The following is a 20,738-nucleotide window of genomic DNA, read 5'->3' as shown; positions in this document are numbered from 1 at the left end:
TGGGAAAGAAAAATTATTTTAATCTTTTAACTTATTTTTTAGGTTTTTTAAATGCAACCTTTATTTAAAAAAAAAAAGAAAAAAAAAAAAAGTGTAAATCTTTCAAAGTCTGTGTCAAAATTGGAGTTCCTGAATAGTTCATAAAATTCATTTTAACTCATTGGGATATTTGGATGCATATCATCATCCTTTCAGTACTTCCCATACTATAATTTATGTCCTCTTATGCACAAAATCATCCTCACTGCTATCTATACAGTTACTGATGCAGCACTTTTTAAAAGCTCAAACTATCACTTCAGATGGAATCGCCAACCAGGTGTCTTTTACGCATTATGTAATTATTACTAAATTCCTTTATTTTTAATTTCCATTTTTGGCCACATATTTATAGCTTTGTCTTCTGTTGCTGCACACTCCATTAAGCAAATATTTAGTGGTTGGAACATAGATATCAATTCTTCTAGTATTGCTGCCATTTTTGTTTTCGTTTCACAATACTCTTCTTTCACTTTATCTGTGAGATGAGCTTTGAATGAGTCCCAAAGGAGCATGTATCGTTTATTAAATACAGTGCCTTTTTCTTCAGCTCATGTTCTTTCCAGCTATTCCAAAGATCCATACTCAGCCATCCAAACTTTTTTATGGGCATAAAACTTCACTTGGAAATTTTGCACCCTTAGACAGAGTCTTTCATTTCAAAATAATTGTAGAAGTAAATGGTTTCATCTACTAGACAATACAAAACGACCATTAAATCGGCATTTTTCATGATCTATTGCCTTTTCGAAAATGATCGTAAAACCTTTAATATCAACAATGTCATTTGATGGCATAATCAAATAACACTAGACTTTTGTCCATATTGCTGATTTAATCCACCTTGAAATCATGTTCAGGTTTCAAATGCAGTCATTTAATTTTCGAAGGAAAATGGAAATAATGCTGCAACAAGGGTGTTTAGTGTTGGCAAAAGCCCCATATGTGAGTGAAAGAAAAAGAAGAGCACAATAATTACTATGCTTTACATAAAGCAGATTATCTGGTAATGAAAACTTTTGAGTTCATTAGGAGTGTCATTTCTTAAGTAGTATTTAGGTACCTGTAGAAATCTAATTTCTGTATACTCTTCTTTTCTTTATTTTTAAATGCACCATTTTTGTATCCTATGTATAATGCACACCTGTATATTTCGATTTTATTTTTCATATTAAAAGTATGTGTTATATGCCTGAATATAGGGTACTCATTTCTTGTAAGAATTCTTTCCTTCACAGCTCAGAGTATTAGAATCCTTAAGCACTGTTGTTAAAAGACTGTTGCTTTACGTGATCTTTTATTTTTTCTCTTTTAATGACTTTAGAAAATAGTATATTTTTTCAAATTACAATACAAGCAAAGTTAATGTGAGTTTGCAGTTAAAATAATCATTTCTTATTTTAAGTTAGGTTTATAATAGAATTATAGTAGCAGAGTTGCCAGCTCTCCCAGTTTAGATGATAGACTTCCATTTTCTGACTTTACTCCTGGCAATGTGATTTATAACACATTTCTCCTGACTTTCTCTTATTGTTAAAATTTCTCACAATTCTTATGTTCCTTGGCTTAATACTTCATTATTTACACACAAAAAGGGATTTTGGGCTTCTAAAAGCACTTGATTTTCTTATAGATTACATAAAGAAAACCAAAGTCATCAGTGAGAAATTGTAGTGCACTTGTGCTTTGTGAGTGAAAGCATATGTGTTCGAAAACATCTCGTTCTACTTCTCCAATGAGCATCAAACACCACTGTATGTCATCTGACATATATTAGCCAATGAGCACAAAGCAGGATTGAGGTTGTTATTTCATTTATCTTGTCGCTGAGTGGTGTGAGTGCCATGTGCTTTCAAAAATTGGTTTAAGAAATTACAATCTTTTGTCATATCTACAAAAAAAGGTAAAATACTCATGTACTTTTCAAAAATCATACACAGATGACTTTCTTTCTACTATTTCTTTAAGAAAATGTAATGCATTTGTGATATGTGCCATTTATCATCACTGCAATTTTCAGTTTCTCAGGTGGAAGGGCCGGTGTTCTCAAACATGTGCCTACACAAAAACAGCATAATGTATTGAAAAAATAACCAAAAAGTTATTAATGCAGCATGCCAATTCTTTGCCTACTAGAGCACAACCTACCACTGAATGTATTGGATCATGCTGCAGCTTTATTTAGAAACATGTTTACCTTTAGCGAAATCAGTAAGAAATACTCAAGTGCAAGGACAAAAATGGCTGCAGTTATTAAAGAAATGGGTGTAAAAAAATAAATCTTCAGCTATTGATTGCATTAAAATAGATGAAAGCAATAATACCAATGCAAAACTGTAATTTTTTTTTTTTTTTTTTTTTTTTTTTTTAATTTAGAGTCTTCAGAAATTGTTTGCACTTTAGAAGGAGATTTGATAGGCTTTAATAAAGCTGAGCTAATTATTAAAACTTTAAAAGAGAATGCAATTCCTCTGGATAATTCTTAGCACTTGGTGCCAACAATGCACCAATAATTTTCTTGAAGACTCTTGTTGCAGGCATCTTAAAAAAAGGAAAATTCACATTTGCAGATTACGAGGTGCACTTGTTGTTTCTTAAATTTAGCAGCTGAAAAAGATGCAGCTTCTTTAACCAGTAAGTGGGATGAACACATTGTTGATATTTATTATTATCTTGAAAAGAGTTATAAAAAGAAAGAATAAAAAGAAAGAAAAATTTTAAACAATTCCAACAGCTGCATAATACTGAAATAAAAAGAATTTTGAAATATTCATGTACATGCTGGCTATCTTTGAGGAAATATTTATCTAGAATCCTCGACCAGTGGAACTTCTTGCATATTTTAAGAAGTAAATAGAGGTGTAGTTACTATTTCCACTGTTAAAAATAGGTGTGAGAAAAATAATTTCTGCACCTGTGAGCAATTTAATTGGCAGTTCTCAAAATAATACTACAAAATTTAAAGCTGATGCAAATTTTTCTCAAATAATGAATATTTATGTTTTTGTCCTCGGACCTTAACAATGCTTTTTTGCTTTTTTGTATGCTCCATTTTGTTATCATTTGATGTTCTTAACATAGTTCTGCAAAGCAGAATTCCATTAATTCATGTTTGCTATCAATGATTTATGAACTGTTTGACACTTAAATGCACGAATTTTTATTTTTAAAGTTAAAAATACATTAGAATTGATATTAAATAAAAAGATAAAAATGCTAAAAAATATAAACTTAGTTTTTATTCCAATTTTTGAAAAACTATTATTAACTTTAAAAAATTAACTTTTACAAAAAAAAAAAAAAAAAAAAAGATACGGAAATGTATAATAGCAATTTTATGTAATAATATATACCTTATAAACTTGTTCAAACAATTTTAAAACTTTGAATACATCAAAATAACAACAAACACAAAATCAAAAATTTGTATACACAAATGATATCCACACCCTACACATCAACTTACGTTAATGACCGTTGCACTGTTAGTGATACCAGCACATTGAAACTCTCAAAACTATATGCAAATAAACAATATGTATCCAATTGGTTACACTATGTGGTAAGCTAAAATTTGTGTTTTGATTTGATTTACATGACTAAATATGAGTATGTTGCCAAATGGCAACTATGTGCATTTAAGAGTTAAAGACATTTTATCAAAGTTTTTAAAACCATTCTTTGTTTTGTCTTCTAATTCTATATGTAATGTGATTTATAATAAATTGTAAATCAGAAGAAAGAGGAAGATATGATAATAGAAGTGCAAGTAACAAAGTAGTGAAAGAACGTTCAGAGGAAAGTAAAAATAAGCTTTATTTCCACATTAGATGTTACTTTTATCGATTATATGATTACTTAAATTTCCAATCAACAGTGAAGTGATTTTACTTTGACAACAATGAAGTGGTGTTTCTGCTCTAGCAAATGCATTTTTTTCTGGTATATTTTGAATAGATTTCCAGATTTACTTCATTTAGTTATAAAAAACAATGATATTGATATTGCAACTGATAAATTGCAGTTTACAATTAGAAAACTTTGTTACACTATCAGCTAGGTTTGACACCCAGTAGAGTTTAATTAAGTGTAAGTAAGAAGTAAAGTAAGAAGTGCTGATAAAATTTTAAAGCCCCGTTCACAAGAGCAGATTCGACCGGTAGTGAAAACTGGTTCTTCCAACGTGTTCCATTCACATGGAGAACAAGTATTAACTGCTTCTCCGAATTTGAGGTAGAATTTGGTAGAACATTTCTACCTCTTGGGAGCAGGGCATATGGGGAGATTTTCTGCACTGCCCTGCGCGACAGCGCGGTTCACTTAATTTTAACAAACAACATGGCTGACATGCAACTTGTTGCTCGCTGGGCAGTCCACGAAGCAATCATGTTAGTAGATATTTGGGGATGCGATATCACCCAAAAAAATTAGATATAACCAGACGGAGTACGGAAATTTGTAAACAAGTACAGACAAGGTTATCTGATGGTGGGTATTCCAGAAATACCGTTCAGATTAAAACTAAAGACGTGCATATCGACTTCAACGCAACAAGGGGACTCGGTACCTTTTGAATTATTTTTTTATTTAAGAACTTTCATCTGCTTTTTATGAATATTATGAAATGGTTTTGTAAGACAAAATGATTTTAAGCTGGGGGGGGGGGGAAATGCCAGTACTTTAATTTAAATTTTTGGAAGAAAATTTTAACAATTAAAATATCTTTCTTCTACAATTTTCAATGTTTTTCCCCCAAATTTTCTGATTGTATTTATTACAGTGTTCTTAATTACTTTAAGGATCAATTTTGCAATTAATGAATTAGTTTCTGAGAAAAAACATGTTCTTATGTAAAAACTTTGAAACAAATATGATCTCAATCCCATTTTCACTTCATATAATTTTCCTTTTTAGTGTTTTTCAAAACCATCCTTGTTTCTATAAAGTATATAATTTTAAATGAGCGGTAAAAATATTAAGTAATTTAGTTGATATCTATATAAGTAAAAAGATTTATTGAAAAAATGCAGGTTAAAGAACGTAAACTATCTAAATAGTTATTAACTCATTTCAAATTTCTTAAAAATCTTATTACTGAATTTCAAGACATATGTATATGTAATGAAACCTAGTGCTATTCAATCAGTTAATATAAACATAAATTACAAGTTTTTATTTAAAGTCTTTGTAAAACACGTTCAAAACAATTTTAATACATGAATTAATTATAATATGTTTTCTAAAATACATTAAACATTTATAATTAATATTAATGATATTAATTTGTCATTTTATTCATTTTTGCAAAAAAGCTAAGTTTGAAATTTTAACAGCCACAAAGCAATGTATTTAAAACCGTTCAGTAGCATACGTGATTTTTTTTCTTCTTTTAACCCTTTGCGGCATGGTGGTCCGTTAGAAGTTTTCTAATCTTTTAAAAATAATCTATTTTAGTTATTATTTTTCTCAGTAGATGTTACTACTATACCAGGGCTTAAGTTTATAAGCAAAAAATATTCAAAATAGGATCACAAGAGTGATATCCCTGTATCTTGCATTTCTCAATATTTTAAAAATTTTGGTATACAATTTATGATATGTATGATACTTTTTAATATTCAAAAGTACTTTATTTTCAAAAATCTTAATTGTATTCAATATTTTATAACATTAATTTTTCAGTTGAAATAAGTGGGTTAAAATTTGTCCCACCACAAGATGGCAGCACTCACGATTATTTTTTCGCATCTACTTTTTTCGTGATTGCGCGCGCTTTTACATCCGTTGTATGCTCTGATGTGCTAAAATGTCTAGGAAAAAATTAAAAACTCAGGAAGCTTTGGATCTTTTTTCTGAATTGGCATCCGATTGCAACTCAAATGCTTCAGATGTCAGTTCTGATTCAGATGAAATTGAAATCCAGGAGAGAATAACTGAGGTTGAAGTTATTGCTGAAGAAGAAAGGGAAGTAGTCATAATTTGTTTAGCTTTTTAAAGACACAGACCCATCTATGCATGTGGCACTGTAAATATGGATCGGAAGTATCTACCCAAAAATTTAAAAGACAAATTTATGTCAAGAGAATATAGACTTTTCAGTTAGCGATGATTCAATTTATTGCATAAAATGGAAGGATAAAAGATCTGTTTCTATCCTGTCTTGCTTGGAAAAGGCAACTGAAATGAAAGAAATTAATAGAAAGGAACGAGATGGAAAGACAAAAAAAAAAAAAAGTACTGTGCCCAAACAGCATTATTTCATACAATAAAAATATGGGATATGTCGACTGATTGATCAACTGAAAGGACTATATGAAATAGACCACAAAAGCAAGAAATGGTGGCACATGATTTTTTTTTTTTTTTTTTTTTTACTTTTTAGATGCGAGTATAGTAAACACATTTATTCAAGTTTGTTCGCGAACCTGATCATGATGTAAAAACAATGAAAGATTTTCTTCTCTCAGTTACAGAAGGTCTAATGGCACTTGCAGGCAAGAAAGAGCTGAAAAGAAAACTGAAATCCCCAGTTCAAATAAAACTAAAAACCCGTTCGTACAACCAGAAAAGACACTAAAAAATGTAAGTAAAACGCCAAAGAGAACGAGCAGGAGAAGATGTGCATGTTGCAGCATATCGAAAGAAGAACGACGAACATTTTGCATGTGTGAAACATGTGAAGTGCCTCTATGCTTACAAAAGAATGAAACAACATGTTTTTCAAAGTTTCATGAAAGTGACGTTTTTTCAATTTTAGTCATATATAAATGTTTTTGAATCAAGTGCCAATTTTAATATTTTATTTAGTATCATATGTACGAGTATCAAATTTTAATCTTAAATTAATATTCAAGAAAATATTTTCTTTTGTTCCTAAAATTTAAAAATATTAAATATATACTACATGCAAAATGTGCATATGCAAAATTTTACAAGTCATGCATATATACAATAAGTACAAAATGCATTTTAGTGTTTTTATTATGAATATTTTAGAATGCACGCTTTATTTTGTTTATTCATTCCACATATAATTTTTTTTTCCTGTTATACACCAATATGCTATAAGACGTGCTAGTTGCATGGTGGGACAAACGGTATCCCACCTTCCACCGTAAAAAAATAAAAGCGCAGAACTTTTTTCAAGCCTTAAAGGCCCTTAAGTAAGTCCATCTGACTTATTCTAAGGCATTTTTTTAAATATTAAAATATATTTTAAATATGCGTGTCGCAAAGGGTTAACCAGTTGGTCTTGTATATAAATTGCATTTGAAATTAATTTAGGTGTATTTTAATTAATTAAAGAGTTAAACTCTGATGGTGTTATAATATAAAAATAGTAAACTATGCCAAAAAAGATGTAAGCAAACGTTAGAAATCCATCGCGATTTGCATTTGTGATGTCATTGCTCGCAGCGTCTTATGGTTTAAGGGATGGAAGACGATGTGCATCTGAACCGGTCCTGAAGGCGAAACTGCTTCATATCCCCGTTTCTCCCTAATACAAACAATGGCTGTGCGAAAGAGTGTTGCATGTGAACAGATCTATAGTGAACTGATTAGAATAATGTTGGCCATCCTGACAATTCCCTATACAGGTCAAAGTCCGAGATCCAGACTCGTCGGAACTTTGGCGGTTCCGGATGCGAGATTTTTCTGGTTATTAGATCATTAGTTTAAATCTAGTAAGATGTCATGTAGAAATTATAAAATTAACCCTTTGATGCATGCTATATTATTTTTATAATTTTTTTAACTAAAAACTCTAGAAAATAAATATTATGATCATGGAGACAAGTAATATATGAATTTAAAAAAATCTTCTCTTGCCCATTGTTCTGTGGGTGGAGGCCGCACTGTAAAACTAGTGCGCGCCTAGGACTTTGAAACTTACTGAGGTAGTAGGGGGAGAAACTTAACTTTTTTCCACGCACATTACAAATAAATGACGAAATTTACGAATTAAAAAAAAAATGTATGTAAGAATTGCATTATATACAAATTTTTTACATTATTTTGCGAAGTAAATCATCATTCATAAATTCGGATAAATGGATAAAAAACTCAGTAAAGTAAGGATAAAAAAAAATTCTCTCTCTCTCTCTCTCTTTTTTTTTTTTTTTTTTTTTTTTTTTGATAAAAATTTTAAAGAACATTTTTTTTTTTTCTCCTGTTGTTGTTGTGACACTGTTTAAAGCATGTTTTTTTTATATATATATACATGCACATTGGACATTTCGCATAATAATTGATAATTTGAACGTAATTCTTCGGTAATATTAAATTTGGTGTCGATACCACATAAAAATATAGCCAGTTGTGCTGTATCGCTAATATCGCAACTCTCATCAAGTGCCAAAGAACAGTATTCAAATTTTGCAATGCGTTCATGAAGCGTTGTTGCTTTGCTCTTGGACAAATCTCCATTTCTCCTTGCAATAGTGAATCTTGATAAACTAATGTTTGAAATAATATTTATTTTATGAGGAAATGCTATTTCTGCAACAGCTGTTAGACATTCTTTTATCATCTCTCCATCCGCAAAGGGTTTCATTTTTTTGCCAATATTTGACTGACAACAAAACTAGCCTTTACTGCCATATTTGATAAAATAGTTTGATCTTTAAAAATAGCCTGTTATTTTCCTAAGTTTTTCTCCATTTGATTAAACTTATCTATCCGGAGTTGTCCTGTTGAGTTTTTATATTGTTCATATTTTGTATCATAACGCCTTTTTATGTTATATTCTTTTAATGTTGACACAGTCTCTGAGCATATTATGCATACAGCTTTATTTTTGGCGAAAGTGAAAAAATAATCAAATTTCCACTTTTCTTGGAAATGCCTGTGCTCATCCGCAACCTGCTGTTTTTCTGTTTGTTTTTCCGACATGCTATTATGGATTAAAATTGTGAAAATAAAAAAAATTTCAGGAAAACTTAATTTTGAATAAAAAACTCTAATATTACCTTTGTTACCGCTGCAATGTTTTTGTTGTTTGCAATGTCCAAAATGCAAGAATCTACTTTCGCATGCAACGTCTTTATTTCTTCTCTCTAGCACGTGGCTTCTACTTTTTAAGAATGTAACTACTCTGTTTAAATGCGGCGGGGAATTCTCTTCTAAAAGCGAAAGTAGTAGTAGTTATTAGCGCTTTCATTTTCCATCAATAGGTGTCACTACCTGAAAATGGCTTGGCAGCATGAGTGTGGCTATGTAGCCTACACCTTTTTGACAATAATATTGCACTCACGCCTTTCAAAAGAAACACAAGAATTGCTAAAATTGCTAGTTAACAGCTTACCAGTCTGACTGATTGTGTGACAGAAACAAACACAAACCAGCACAGACGCGGCGCCTTCGTATTGCATGTTTGAACAAGTTGCTGACAAGTGAGTAACTTGTCACAAAAAATTGTTTCGGTTTAGTATGTACTACCATTTTATTATAATCATTTTTATAACAATATATTGATGGGAAAAAGTCGATAAAATAAATTCAATTTTAGAAATGCTTGGCTGGCCGCATAAAAATGTTTGTTGCTCACTTCTGCTGTGGAGGCTCGGTGGTCGCGAACTGAAACCACTGCTTTTCACAATGTCGTTTTGCTTGCTTTTCAAATAGGAATGTTTATTTTTACCCGGATATATATAAGGGGCTTTGAAACCACAGAGTTATTTTATTACTAAGCAATGCATGCACCTGCCCAGTGAAAAGGACTTTCTTTTCTAGAGATTTTTCTCTGACCTCAACACACTTGCTTCCCAAGCTAGTATTGTGATTTTGTAAATTATTTAGTGTGGTTTAAATTAAATGTAAATATACTTTGCTATAATTAAAAATAGATATCGCGTAAAAGTTTTATTTAAAAATATTTTGGGATGAAATACGAATAAAATAAATATGAATGGGAAATGAATGATCCGTAACAAAGCTGAGAAGACCAAGCCCCTGCCCCCATTAACATGATAAACTACAAATTTCATGTGCCAGATGAAAATAAACTAAATAACGCTGGACATATATCAGTGAAATTTAGAAGATCCAGGCAGTGTACATTTTGTAGCACAAGGAAGAAACCTCATAGAACAAGATACAGTCAAAAGTTGTTAATCCGGACTCGTCGGGACTTCAGAGATTCCCGATTATTGATTTTTCCGCGTTATAGATCATCAGTTTAAATCTGGTAAGATGGCATGCAGAAATTATAAAATTAAAAATATGAAACCGTAATTTATGAAATAAAGAACAATGATAATCTAAAGGGTATCAAAATTTACAAAAAAAAAAAAAAAAAAAGCTTAATATTTATTTGTTTACTTTATTAAACATTTCTTTCAATGTAAATTGTTTGAGTTGCTTAGTTTTATGTGCTAATACTTTCTCTTTAATTCTATATAAACAGACATAATTTCTTGTTCAGTTACAAAGTTCCGCTGTTCAAGTCCTGTAATTGCTGTGCCGAGAACACCGACTAACTTGTCAATCGAAATTTTTTCGTTTTCACTAACCTCTCTGTCACTTTCTTCATGCCTTTATCCATTTTTTGCAGCAATTCCACTTTTTGTTTGATGGACATCGAAACATACTTTCGCTTTGTAGATCCTTTGGGAGCTCCAAGCATCGGAAATTCTATTTGACATAATCGAAAGTTCAAGCTTACTTTTTTAAAATTGCTCTAACAGTCTGCAAAAAATAATAAGCCGGATCCAATTCGAAGATTAAGGAACAACGCAATCTGCAACATTAACTGAAATAGATAATTAGATAATTTTAGCTTAGCTTATACGGTCCGTTATACATTAAACACGCATGCGTAAACGTATTATGCGTTTGAGCACACGCATATGCGCAGTGTGGTATCTGTAAACCTTCAAATTTGCAGCTATCATCTTCATAATCATGGAATTAAGCATTTCCCAAGCTTTCTGGGTAGTCGAACTCTTACCATTTTATTTCTAACCATTAATCTTTATAATGGCAGATGTATATTTTTATTTCTCTCTTCTTCTTCTTCAATGGCCAGACAGCCCAGGATAGGACTTTGCTTTCCTCAGAATTGAATTCCAAGCTCTTCTGTCCCTTGCCATGGACATCCAATTGGTTATTTTTAAAATTCTCAAGTCTGTTTCCAAACAGTCGAGCCACCTAAGTTTAGGTCTCCCTCTTATTCGGGTGCCAAATGGTCTGGCCGAGAAGATCTTTTTAGTTACTCGATTTTCATCCATGCTGCACAAATGTCCTGCCGATTTAATTCTCTGAATCCTTATATATTTTACTATATCTATTTCTTTAAAGCATTTATAGAGTTCAGAGTTAGTTCTTCTTCAGATATTGTTACATTTTATGCCACCAAATATACTTCTCAAAATGTTTCTTTCATAGACAGAAATAATACTTTTAGCTTTTTCTGTCATCGCCCAGGTCTCAGCAGAGTATGTAAGAATGGGTCTGATTAAGCTTTTGTAAATTAAAATCTTCATTTTTCTGCTAAAAGTTAGACTTCAAGTATTTTTTTAGACTGAAAAAACATCAGTTAGCATCTGTAACTCTACTACGAATCTCGGGCATTAAATCATTGAGAGTATTAACCTCTGATCCTAAATATTAAAATTTGCTAATAGTTTCAAATTTGTAATTCCCAATTTCAAAATAGGGTTTGCTGTTATCACCACATGGCATATATTTAGTTTTATTTTGGTTGATTGTTAGATGCATTTTGCTGGCTGCAGCCTCTAGAGGTGTAAAAGCGTAAGTGACTCGGGACTGCATGCGACTATGTCAATATCGTCAGCAAACGCAAAAATCTGAAGAGATTTGTTAAAGATAGTTCCACGAGTATTAATGTTGAAGTCTTATGTCTTTTTTGGAGTTCAAGGTTAAAAAGCAAGCCGGCCAGTGCATCACCCTGTCTGAGCCCACTTGAAACAGCAATAAGCTCGGAAAGATTATTCTGGATTTTAACCCTAAGTTTTGTCTCAATAAAAATAATGGTGACCAAATTTATAAGTTTTTCAGGTATTGCAAATTCTCTCATAGCTTCAATTAAATATTTTCTGTTTATTGAATCGTAGATAGTCTTAAAATCAACAAAAAGGTGGTGCGTTGCAATGCCATATTCATTAGTTTTTTTCAAAAAATGCCTAATGTTAAAGATTTGTTCTGCTGTAGATCTTCCTTTGCGGAAACCACATTGGTAATCACCCACAATATTTATATTTTATTTCTGTACATATTTTTAAATGATCAGATATTTCATATGTATTTAGAAAGAAAAACCTGAAATTTTTTTGGATGGTGCATTTTTTTAAAAATCAGTTTTACCAATAACTGTATTCTAACTCAGTCAAGGAAGGATTTTTGTTTCTTGACAGAAATCTTTTAGAAAAACTAAATTTTCTGTCTTGTTACAATCTCGATTTTTTTTCAGCTTTTAAAAAAAATGTAATGACAAGTGAAAAGATCTATCATTTCATGAACAATTGAACATTGTTATCAAGTTGCTGTGTAGAGAGAATGTTATCAAGTTGCTGTATAGAGAGAAGAATTCTTTAGTGTGTAAGAAATATGCTCTAACTTCGTCTAGTGTGTGAACTGTCTGGGGAAACAGAGAAACAATTAACTGTGCACTTAATGAGAAACCAATGAATTCTAAAAAATGGGGGGGGAAATGTGAGAAAGAATATGTCGGCAAAGCTCTGTCGTGGTTCAAAAATCAGCAAAGCTGGTTTTTCTGTAGGGACAAATTATGAAATTTGAAACTGAAAAAATGTGTTGCATATATGCAATAATAAGAGGTAGGATCACTTTGAAAGCAAACATAGCGCACTATATGTAAAATTATCTGGAGAAGACAAGGAAACTATGTATAACTGTATTCAAAACACACAAATAATATTTATATGCAAATAAGACGAATTTTTTTTGCAAATTAATATCTTATAAAACCTTTGAATTTAAGGATTAAAACAGTAAAATGGCAAAAGAAAATATGAGTGTTTTAATATGGCAGGAGTTCAAAAGTAGAAGTTTGTTTGTTCGTAGTTATTCGAAAGTTCAGTTTATGATGCTTCAAAACTGCTAAATGCATTCCTTTCTATTCACAACAAATCAGAAAGCCTGGATGAGGTCTAAAGTCTTCTCTAGTATATTAATAAAATGGAATATGGATTATTCAAAAAATAAATTAAAGTTCCTTTTTATTAAGTTGCTCCTCATCATTTTGTGAAAAAGTTAAAACTTATTTCCCCCATCCCACTAAATGCAACTGTAGTTTTATAACCACTTGTTCAGGAAACGGAAGTTTCATATGTCTTTAAAATGACTTAACCTTGCATCTGAATTAAAAGATTGAAAAAAAGTTTGAACCAAAGATATATTTGTTGAATGCTATTTATCTTTTACGTGACATGTGGAAATGGGAAGTGATTAAAATTTTATTGTTTTTATGTCACAAATATTTTTCTTATATGCTGGATATTTTGGCTTCTTGTATTAACCAAGTACAGTTATATTTGACTTTGTAATTTCCATAGCAACATTTATTAATGTTTTTATTTTATATTTCTTTAAATCTCTAAATTTAAGGTGAATGATAAGAAAAATTCTTATTATATATCTTTAGTATAAATATATTATTTTGTGATTATTTACGTGTATTCTTAGCATCTGCAGAAATAAACTTACTATTATCACTTTTTCCCCTTTTTTTATTGTTGATAATGTCTTTATAGCATAACACGTTTAGGCAAACAAAAGCCTTTTATAAATATTTCTGTTGTGCCATATTGTTATTAATTATTTTAGAGCTATAATTTTACACACTTATTTTTGTGCATTAAATATCAAAATGCAGATTGTTCATTTTAATAAAATATATTGTATTACACTAAATTATCTAGGTGATCATTATGATGTATGTGCCATATGTCTAGAAGATTATAATGAAGGAGATAAGCTTCGGTTACTCCCATGCTCTCACGGTAAATATGCTTTGAGATCCATTTGAAGAAATGAAGTACTAGTCAAAAGTTAATATATGTGTATTCCTTTTTGCTGAATTTAGCATTGTCATATTCTATCTGAATTTTACATATAGAGAGTATAGTCAGAATTTATTTATTCATTTCTCTTTTCGGTAACAATGAGACATAAAAAAATGAGGGTAAATCTTTTGAATGAGCACAGCAGGCAGCTTATTAGATGCCTGTAGTATGAGAGAGCATATTCTTATGATGGAGAATCCTTTTATTAGTGAATTTTTAATTTGTGGTTTTATCTGAATCATGTATAAATTTGAATGAGTTCTCAGTATTTTGCTTTGGAAATAATAAAATTAGCTAGGCGGTAAATCTGTTGGAAGAGGATGAGTGGCAGCTGCTGTATTATTAAATGACATCTTTATTATTAGATGGTAGTTAGAGAGGAGTTCTTGTGATGGAGAATCCTCTTATTTGTGCTATTTTTTTACGTATACCCGCATATTGTATTCATTTAGAACTCAGCATTTACAATCAGATTTCAGTGTGAAAGAAACAGCAAAATTTATTTTGTTTTTTATCTGATGAGATTTTGTCATAAACATCTAGATTTATATTGAGACCAGTTGTTTCCATATTTGGAGATATCCATAAACCCAATTTTCATCATAATTTCTGCTGTTTCTGACCTGGTTTTGTAGCTTCTAACAGCATGCACATGAGTAATCATAACACAAACTTGGCAGTGATTCTCTTCCAATTTAGGTTGTCTAATTAAAATTCACTTATATATTGTCATAAGACAATCTGGCAGTTTCATAAACAACATGGTCAACATGGCCACTTTTGTGAGTACGAGTGTGGCAATCGCGAGGTACCCTAGCCCTTCAGAGGATCATCTTCTTGGTGAGATGCGTGTCCCAATCCTGAAGCCCCAGTAATCTATCCCCTCTTCCATCTTCTCCTCTGAGCTGAAATTTTTTCCTTTAATTCTCCCTTGCAGTTATCCTCTTTGGAGGCTGGGGGCTTGTCATGAGAAACTGGAACATTCCTTGTCTCTAGTTCTTGAGCGGCGAGAAAACTGTCCACATGTTTGCCGTGCGTGGAGACCTGTGTCGCTGGAAAGGAGGGTTCTGGTAGTTGAGGGTGAGGTACTGTCCCCAACACACTGCTTTTGCCTCTGCTTCAGCTAAACAGAAAGCACCTTGTTGTCCTCACGATTTTCAATCGGCTTGTCACTAGTCCTTGTGTCAATGGCTTGGGGATAAGCTCTGGGGAGTACCTGCTTTCGAGAAAGCCGACTGTGGGGCTTCAGTGTACGTATATGTCTGGCTAGTCCTAACACAAGAATCTGTGTTCCCTTGTTGGGCTCTGTGGTGGGTGGGACAGTTGAACCTGAATCTTTATTTCTATTAAATATAGTGAATTCTTATATATACCTAATAAAAGACTTTGAGGTCAGTCAAGTAGTTACAAGCACTAATTCTTCTGAAAAGTCAACTGTTAAAAAAGTACGTGCTGATGCAGATGGGAGCAATTGTAGCAATAGTCCACATTTCCATGTAGTCTCAAGCCCTTCTGGCAAAATGTAAAACATATCTCCATTCATAATTAACAAGTATATTCATTCTTTCATTGCTGAACCAAAGAACATAAAATGTCTTCGCTCTGGAGATTTCCTTATCAACACAACTTCGGCCATACAGTCTGCCTCCCTTCTTCAATTAACTGAACTCGGGCAAATTGATGTAACCATATCAGCACATAAAACACTTAACATTTGTAGAGGCATAATCTCAGAAGTCGACCTTCTGTCTGTTTCTGAAGAAGAGTTAGTTTCCAAGCTAGCTGGTTAAAAGGTGTGTGCTGCCAGGTGGATTAAGATGTGTAAGGAAGGTCAGTTGACACAAAACATGTGATCCTGACTTTCAAGTTGCCTGATCTGCCTAAGAATATTAAGGCTGGATACCTCAATTGTCCTGTACCCCTGTCTATTCCAAACCCGATGCGATGTTTCCTGTGCTGGCGTTTTGGCCACACTAAGATCATCTGCCGTGGCTAACTCACATGTGCATGTTATGCTTAGTGGTTGGCCAAGATAGTGACCCATGTACTGTTGCCCCACTGTGCATAAATTGCAATGCACCTTCCTCACACTCATGTCCCAAATGGAAAACAGAAGGGGAAATTCAGGCTATTAAAATTGCGAAGAATATATCATATACAGAAAACAGAAAGATAGTCGAAGGCACTTAACCATGAACAGGGACGTCATTTCCTAGTGCTGCAAAATCAACGCAATCTGTTGGTATCCAAACTTCAGTGAGCACACAAACACCAGCATTTAAAACCCAATCCACAATAAGCAAGCCCAAAATAGACAAACTAACTCATGAAATACAGAAAACAGAAACAATAATCCAAAAGAAACAAAAAATCTTACCAAAAAGGCAACAAACAAAGAAGTGTTAGTAATAGTTCATTTGATGAAATGGTTTCAGACTCCATTGATTCAGATAACATGGAAGTAAAGCAAGGGTTAGAAATTCCCAAACATCTACGAGTATTTCCACATAAAACCAAAATGCAGCTCCATTTTGTATGATTATCACTATATTTTTCGACCCACTTTTGCTCCAAACTAGGGATAATGCTATGAATGCATTCTGCATGATTGTACTTAAATTGGAAAATATCATTGGTACCAATCACAAAACCTGGGTGGTTATTATTGTTTATGATACTTCTGAAAAAAAAAACCATGTTAGTTAATTTCTAGAAATGTAGAATGTGTGTATTGATATGGAGTATAGGAAAGCAAGTATAAAAAGATTTTTTTTAACCTCACTAACCCCTACATTTTTTCTATCTTAGAGTTTCAGTTACAAGAAACAATTTAAATTCTCCTTCAGTTTTCTTACATCAGCTGTACCATAAAAAGTAAGCAAATTTTATTGAAATGAGTATGTAAAAAGAAACAGAATTTTTCCCTGAAGTTGTAAAATGTGTTTTACATTTTCAGGAACAGTTTCATGAAAAAATTGTTAAACACAGTATTTATAATTTAAAATGAAATATTCCATGTACAGTATATAGCTTTTCTTTTATAGACCTCCAGGTAATTTAAAATTTGTAAATTTAAATATTTGACATCCAGTTTTTCATTAAACATGTTTAGTGAAATATTTCTTATCTTTAGCATATCATGCCAAGTGTATTGACCCTTGGTTGATGAATAACCGGCGTAATTGCCCGCTTTGCAAGCGCAAAATTACATTTGGGGATTCTGCGGATGAAAGTGATTCTGAAGATTCTGAGCTTACATCCCCTGCTGAGAATACACCTCTGTTAGCATCACCAAGTAACAGAGAACAATCTTGGGGTACATTTGCAGTCAATCCAGTGCATACAATAAATGATGGAGCCATTGGGGGACCATCTTCATTGTCAGATACATTTCAATACTCAGACAATTCCTTTTTACCTGCTGATTCCACTGTTACCATCGAGAGCCAGAGTGAAGATGAACACTTTCCTGCAGAACCACTGGTGAACAATGGGAAGGATACTTTAGTTCCAACTGCTGTTAATTGTTCAAGTGCTGATGTAGATATCATAAATGGAAATCAGGAGGGAGCTAGTGCAAGTGTGTACCATGGACTAATTGTCTAAGGAAAAGAGATTTGGTACCTCTTTCATATTTCCAATATAATTTTTTATTAAAAAAATAATTAACTGGATGTGCTTTAATATCACATTTGATAAGAATTAGTTAAATATCATGCTATTTATTTAAGCAGATTTTTTTGTATGATATATGCATATATCATCTGAATTATTTTATTTGAAAACATGCAGAAACATTCTTAATTTTGATGTAGCTATGATGTATATATAAGATTTTTAGGAAAGAAAAGAAAATGTAAGTATTGTTGAAAGGACTGCATAAAATGCTGTTAATATCTTGTATTGTTACAGTGATTGTTTTTTAATAATAAATATCAGTATTGTTTTTATGCATTTGTTCGTTTACTCATATATAATAACCACATATTTTACAAAAAAAAAAAAAAAATCGACATGCTCAGAATTGTGCAATAACTTTTTATTAATTATTATGTGCATAAATAGATGATTGGAGGGGGGGAAAGATGTAAGGTGTAGAGCAATGAAGTCAAGCCAAAATTGCATTTGAACCAAATGCATGTACTGATTTTTTTCTGAAATTAATGAAAAGGTTTTTAATGAACTTCTTAACTACAAAAATCTTTTCATTTTCCAAAACAAAAAGATTTTTTAATGAAACAAAATTTCATAAATTTTATTTACTAAATATTTGTTAAAACATATGTAAACAGCAGTAATAATGATGCAATAGAAAAAGAATCGAATTTATTTCCTCTGTGAAGTCTGAACATTGGTATCTGCAAGAAATTTCTGATGGTTACACTTTGTAAACGAAATGTAGTGACAGCTAAATATTAAATTTTTAGACAGAAATGTATTTCAAATAATTATAATATATTGAATAAACCAATAAATAATATACTTAACCCTCTGGCTGATCATCCCGCGATTTCCACAGGCAACTCAAATGCAGCAAAATCTGCTCATCCCGCGATTTCTGAGGGTATGTGTTTTTCTTGCTTTATTGAGGAGTGCATCCTGTTTTTCCCCCGTTTAACCACTGAAATAAATTATATACAGTATTAGACATTTAGTTTACATTTTGGCCAACAGATACCATTAGTTGTCCACTAAATTGCTGCGTTTGAAGGCACGTGGTGTCACCGTTACTGCTCAAACTCCACTTTTTTCTTACAGAAATGGCTGCTAAAAACATTCAGCAATTATCTTGAATATTTAATTAAATTAATAATTAGATTGATTATTAATTAAATTTATTGAATCTAGTGCAAAGACTGTGAAGTTGGACTTTGCCTTGAACCCTGTTTTGCACACTATCATTCTAAACTGCATTTCTAAGGTATTTTTTCCTCAGTGCTTTATATTTTCTTAAATTTGATACATTTTACTTTTTATATTATGCAATAAATAGAAATTAACTGTAATTCAACTGAAAGTTATTTAAAAAAAATTTTTTTTGGTGATAACATCTGAAATTGGTTTTTCTGGCAACTTAATTTCTCATGATAAAAATCTATATAAAAAATATTTTCTAGAAAGGAAAAATGTATTTTTCAATTCTCTTATATATATAGATTTAAAATATGCAAAAAAAAATTACACAATTTTTGAAGCGATTTCGGTCTACAAATTGAGCATTCAGAGGGTTAACCTAAAAACGAACCAGTTCGTAAAACTTTCGAAGTGTAAACAAAGCTTGAAAATAAATTATGACAACCTATTCTCTTTTCTTTTTCATTTATATAGAAGTTTTCTTTCACACATACAGAAAAGATACGTATATTTGTATGTAAATAATTTTAAACTTCTCTATTTCTTACTACAACTTTCAGCTGTAACACCTGATGATATTTTGGTTTTTATAAAGTGTGCAACATTGGATAAAATTGCCAGAAACTATCTATATGCTGATTGCTCAATCTGATTCATTTTTTAGACTTACTGATTTTTGGCTGTGAAAAGGAAGCGATTTGCATATAAATGTACTGACAAACAAAATTATCATTCTTATTCAACTGAGGTATTTATCTTTTAAAATGTGTGAAAAAAGTTGGCCAAATCTATATCATCAGATCTTTGAATATGATCTATATCACAGTATAAATTAAAATGTTGGAACTTAATCCAAGATTCTACTCCTTGTCATAATAATTTAAATTAATTTGCAGAAATGTATTCACAGTCTTATAAAATATTACAGGCTGCCTGTTTTAAACCACTGATATAGAACATATTTAGTATAAAGCATAGTTTGTGTATATATATGTGAGACTAGAAAGTATGCCCTATTTTATAGGGAAATGTATTCTTTAAGACTGGGTTATTGAAAATTTTACACAAGAGCAAGACCAGTGTGACATTCATAAAACATCTCTTGAAGTAGAATGAGTTTCTGAAAAATGAAACTACTTTAAGTTTTTTGTGCACAGTACTTGTTTTTACTGTTTTTGCAGTAAGTTCCTTCCACCCCTTAAAAAGTTTATCTGGTAGTAGGATAATAAAGTATCTTTTGGGTTTTATTTTTCTATAATTTTATTCAATGCTGTATTCATGTGCAAGAGAGTCAGACCAGGTAATTTTAGTTCACATCTAGAAATATGATGTTTTTTAATGCAATGTAAGCTGTGTTTTAAATTGCAGTAATTTTTCTCAGAAATGATCAGCACAAATCGTGCTCAATTTCTAAAAGTATTTTTAGCCTTTCCTGTTGCAAAACAGTGGTCGTTTCAGTTCATGATAGTGGAGAAGGAAAATGTTTTCAATATCCAGTTTTAACAACCCAACCACTCCAGCAAATTTTAATATCTCAACCGGTGCTGTTGAAAGCATGGAATTATGTAGGATGTGGAAGATGTTCAAGCTCACTTTCATGCTCTTCAAACTACTTAGTCTCCAATTTTATGGTATGAACTGATGAGTTGCTATCCTAATATGTGATATGTTCTTTGGAGTGCATAGTTTGAAGATTTGATTGAATTTGGTCCTTCAGTAATCCTTGATATCAAGAACAATCAGTGTTTCTGGTGACTTCCATGATAGTGCAAACCCAGATCCTAGTCTGTCTCCATGCTT

General features: G+C 31.6%; 1 protein-coding gene across 1 annotated transcript in view; it reads left to right on the top strand.

The window, feature by feature from the left end:
* Positions 1–18,034, top strand: part of LOC118188523 (E3 ubiquitin-protein ligase RNF167-like) — a 74,961-nt gene extending 56,927 nt beyond the window's left edge. Inside the window, exons 9-10 of the mRNA XM_035358966.2 lie at positions 13,941–14,021; positions 17,218–18,034. Coding sequence (XP_035214857.2) covers positions 13,941–14,021; positions 17,218–17,690 — 554 coding nt within the window. The 3' untranslated portion in view covers positions 17,691–18,034. The remainder of the gene's footprint in view (positions 1–13,940; positions 14,022–17,217) is intronic.
* Positions 18,035–20,738: the final 2,704 nt, after the last annotated feature.

The sequence above is a fragment of the Stegodyphus dumicola genome, chromosome 4 (assembly GCF_044657685.1).
Source record: "Stegodyphus dumicola isolate Sdum_Otavi_A_Nest chromosome 4, ASM4465768v1".
Classification (NCBI taxonomy): domain Eukaryota; kingdom Metazoa; phylum Arthropoda; class Arachnida; order Araneae; family Eresidae; genus Stegodyphus; species Stegodyphus dumicola.
Note: the sequence above shows the minus strand (reverse complement) of the source record. Positions and strands in the feature narration are given on the sequence as shown.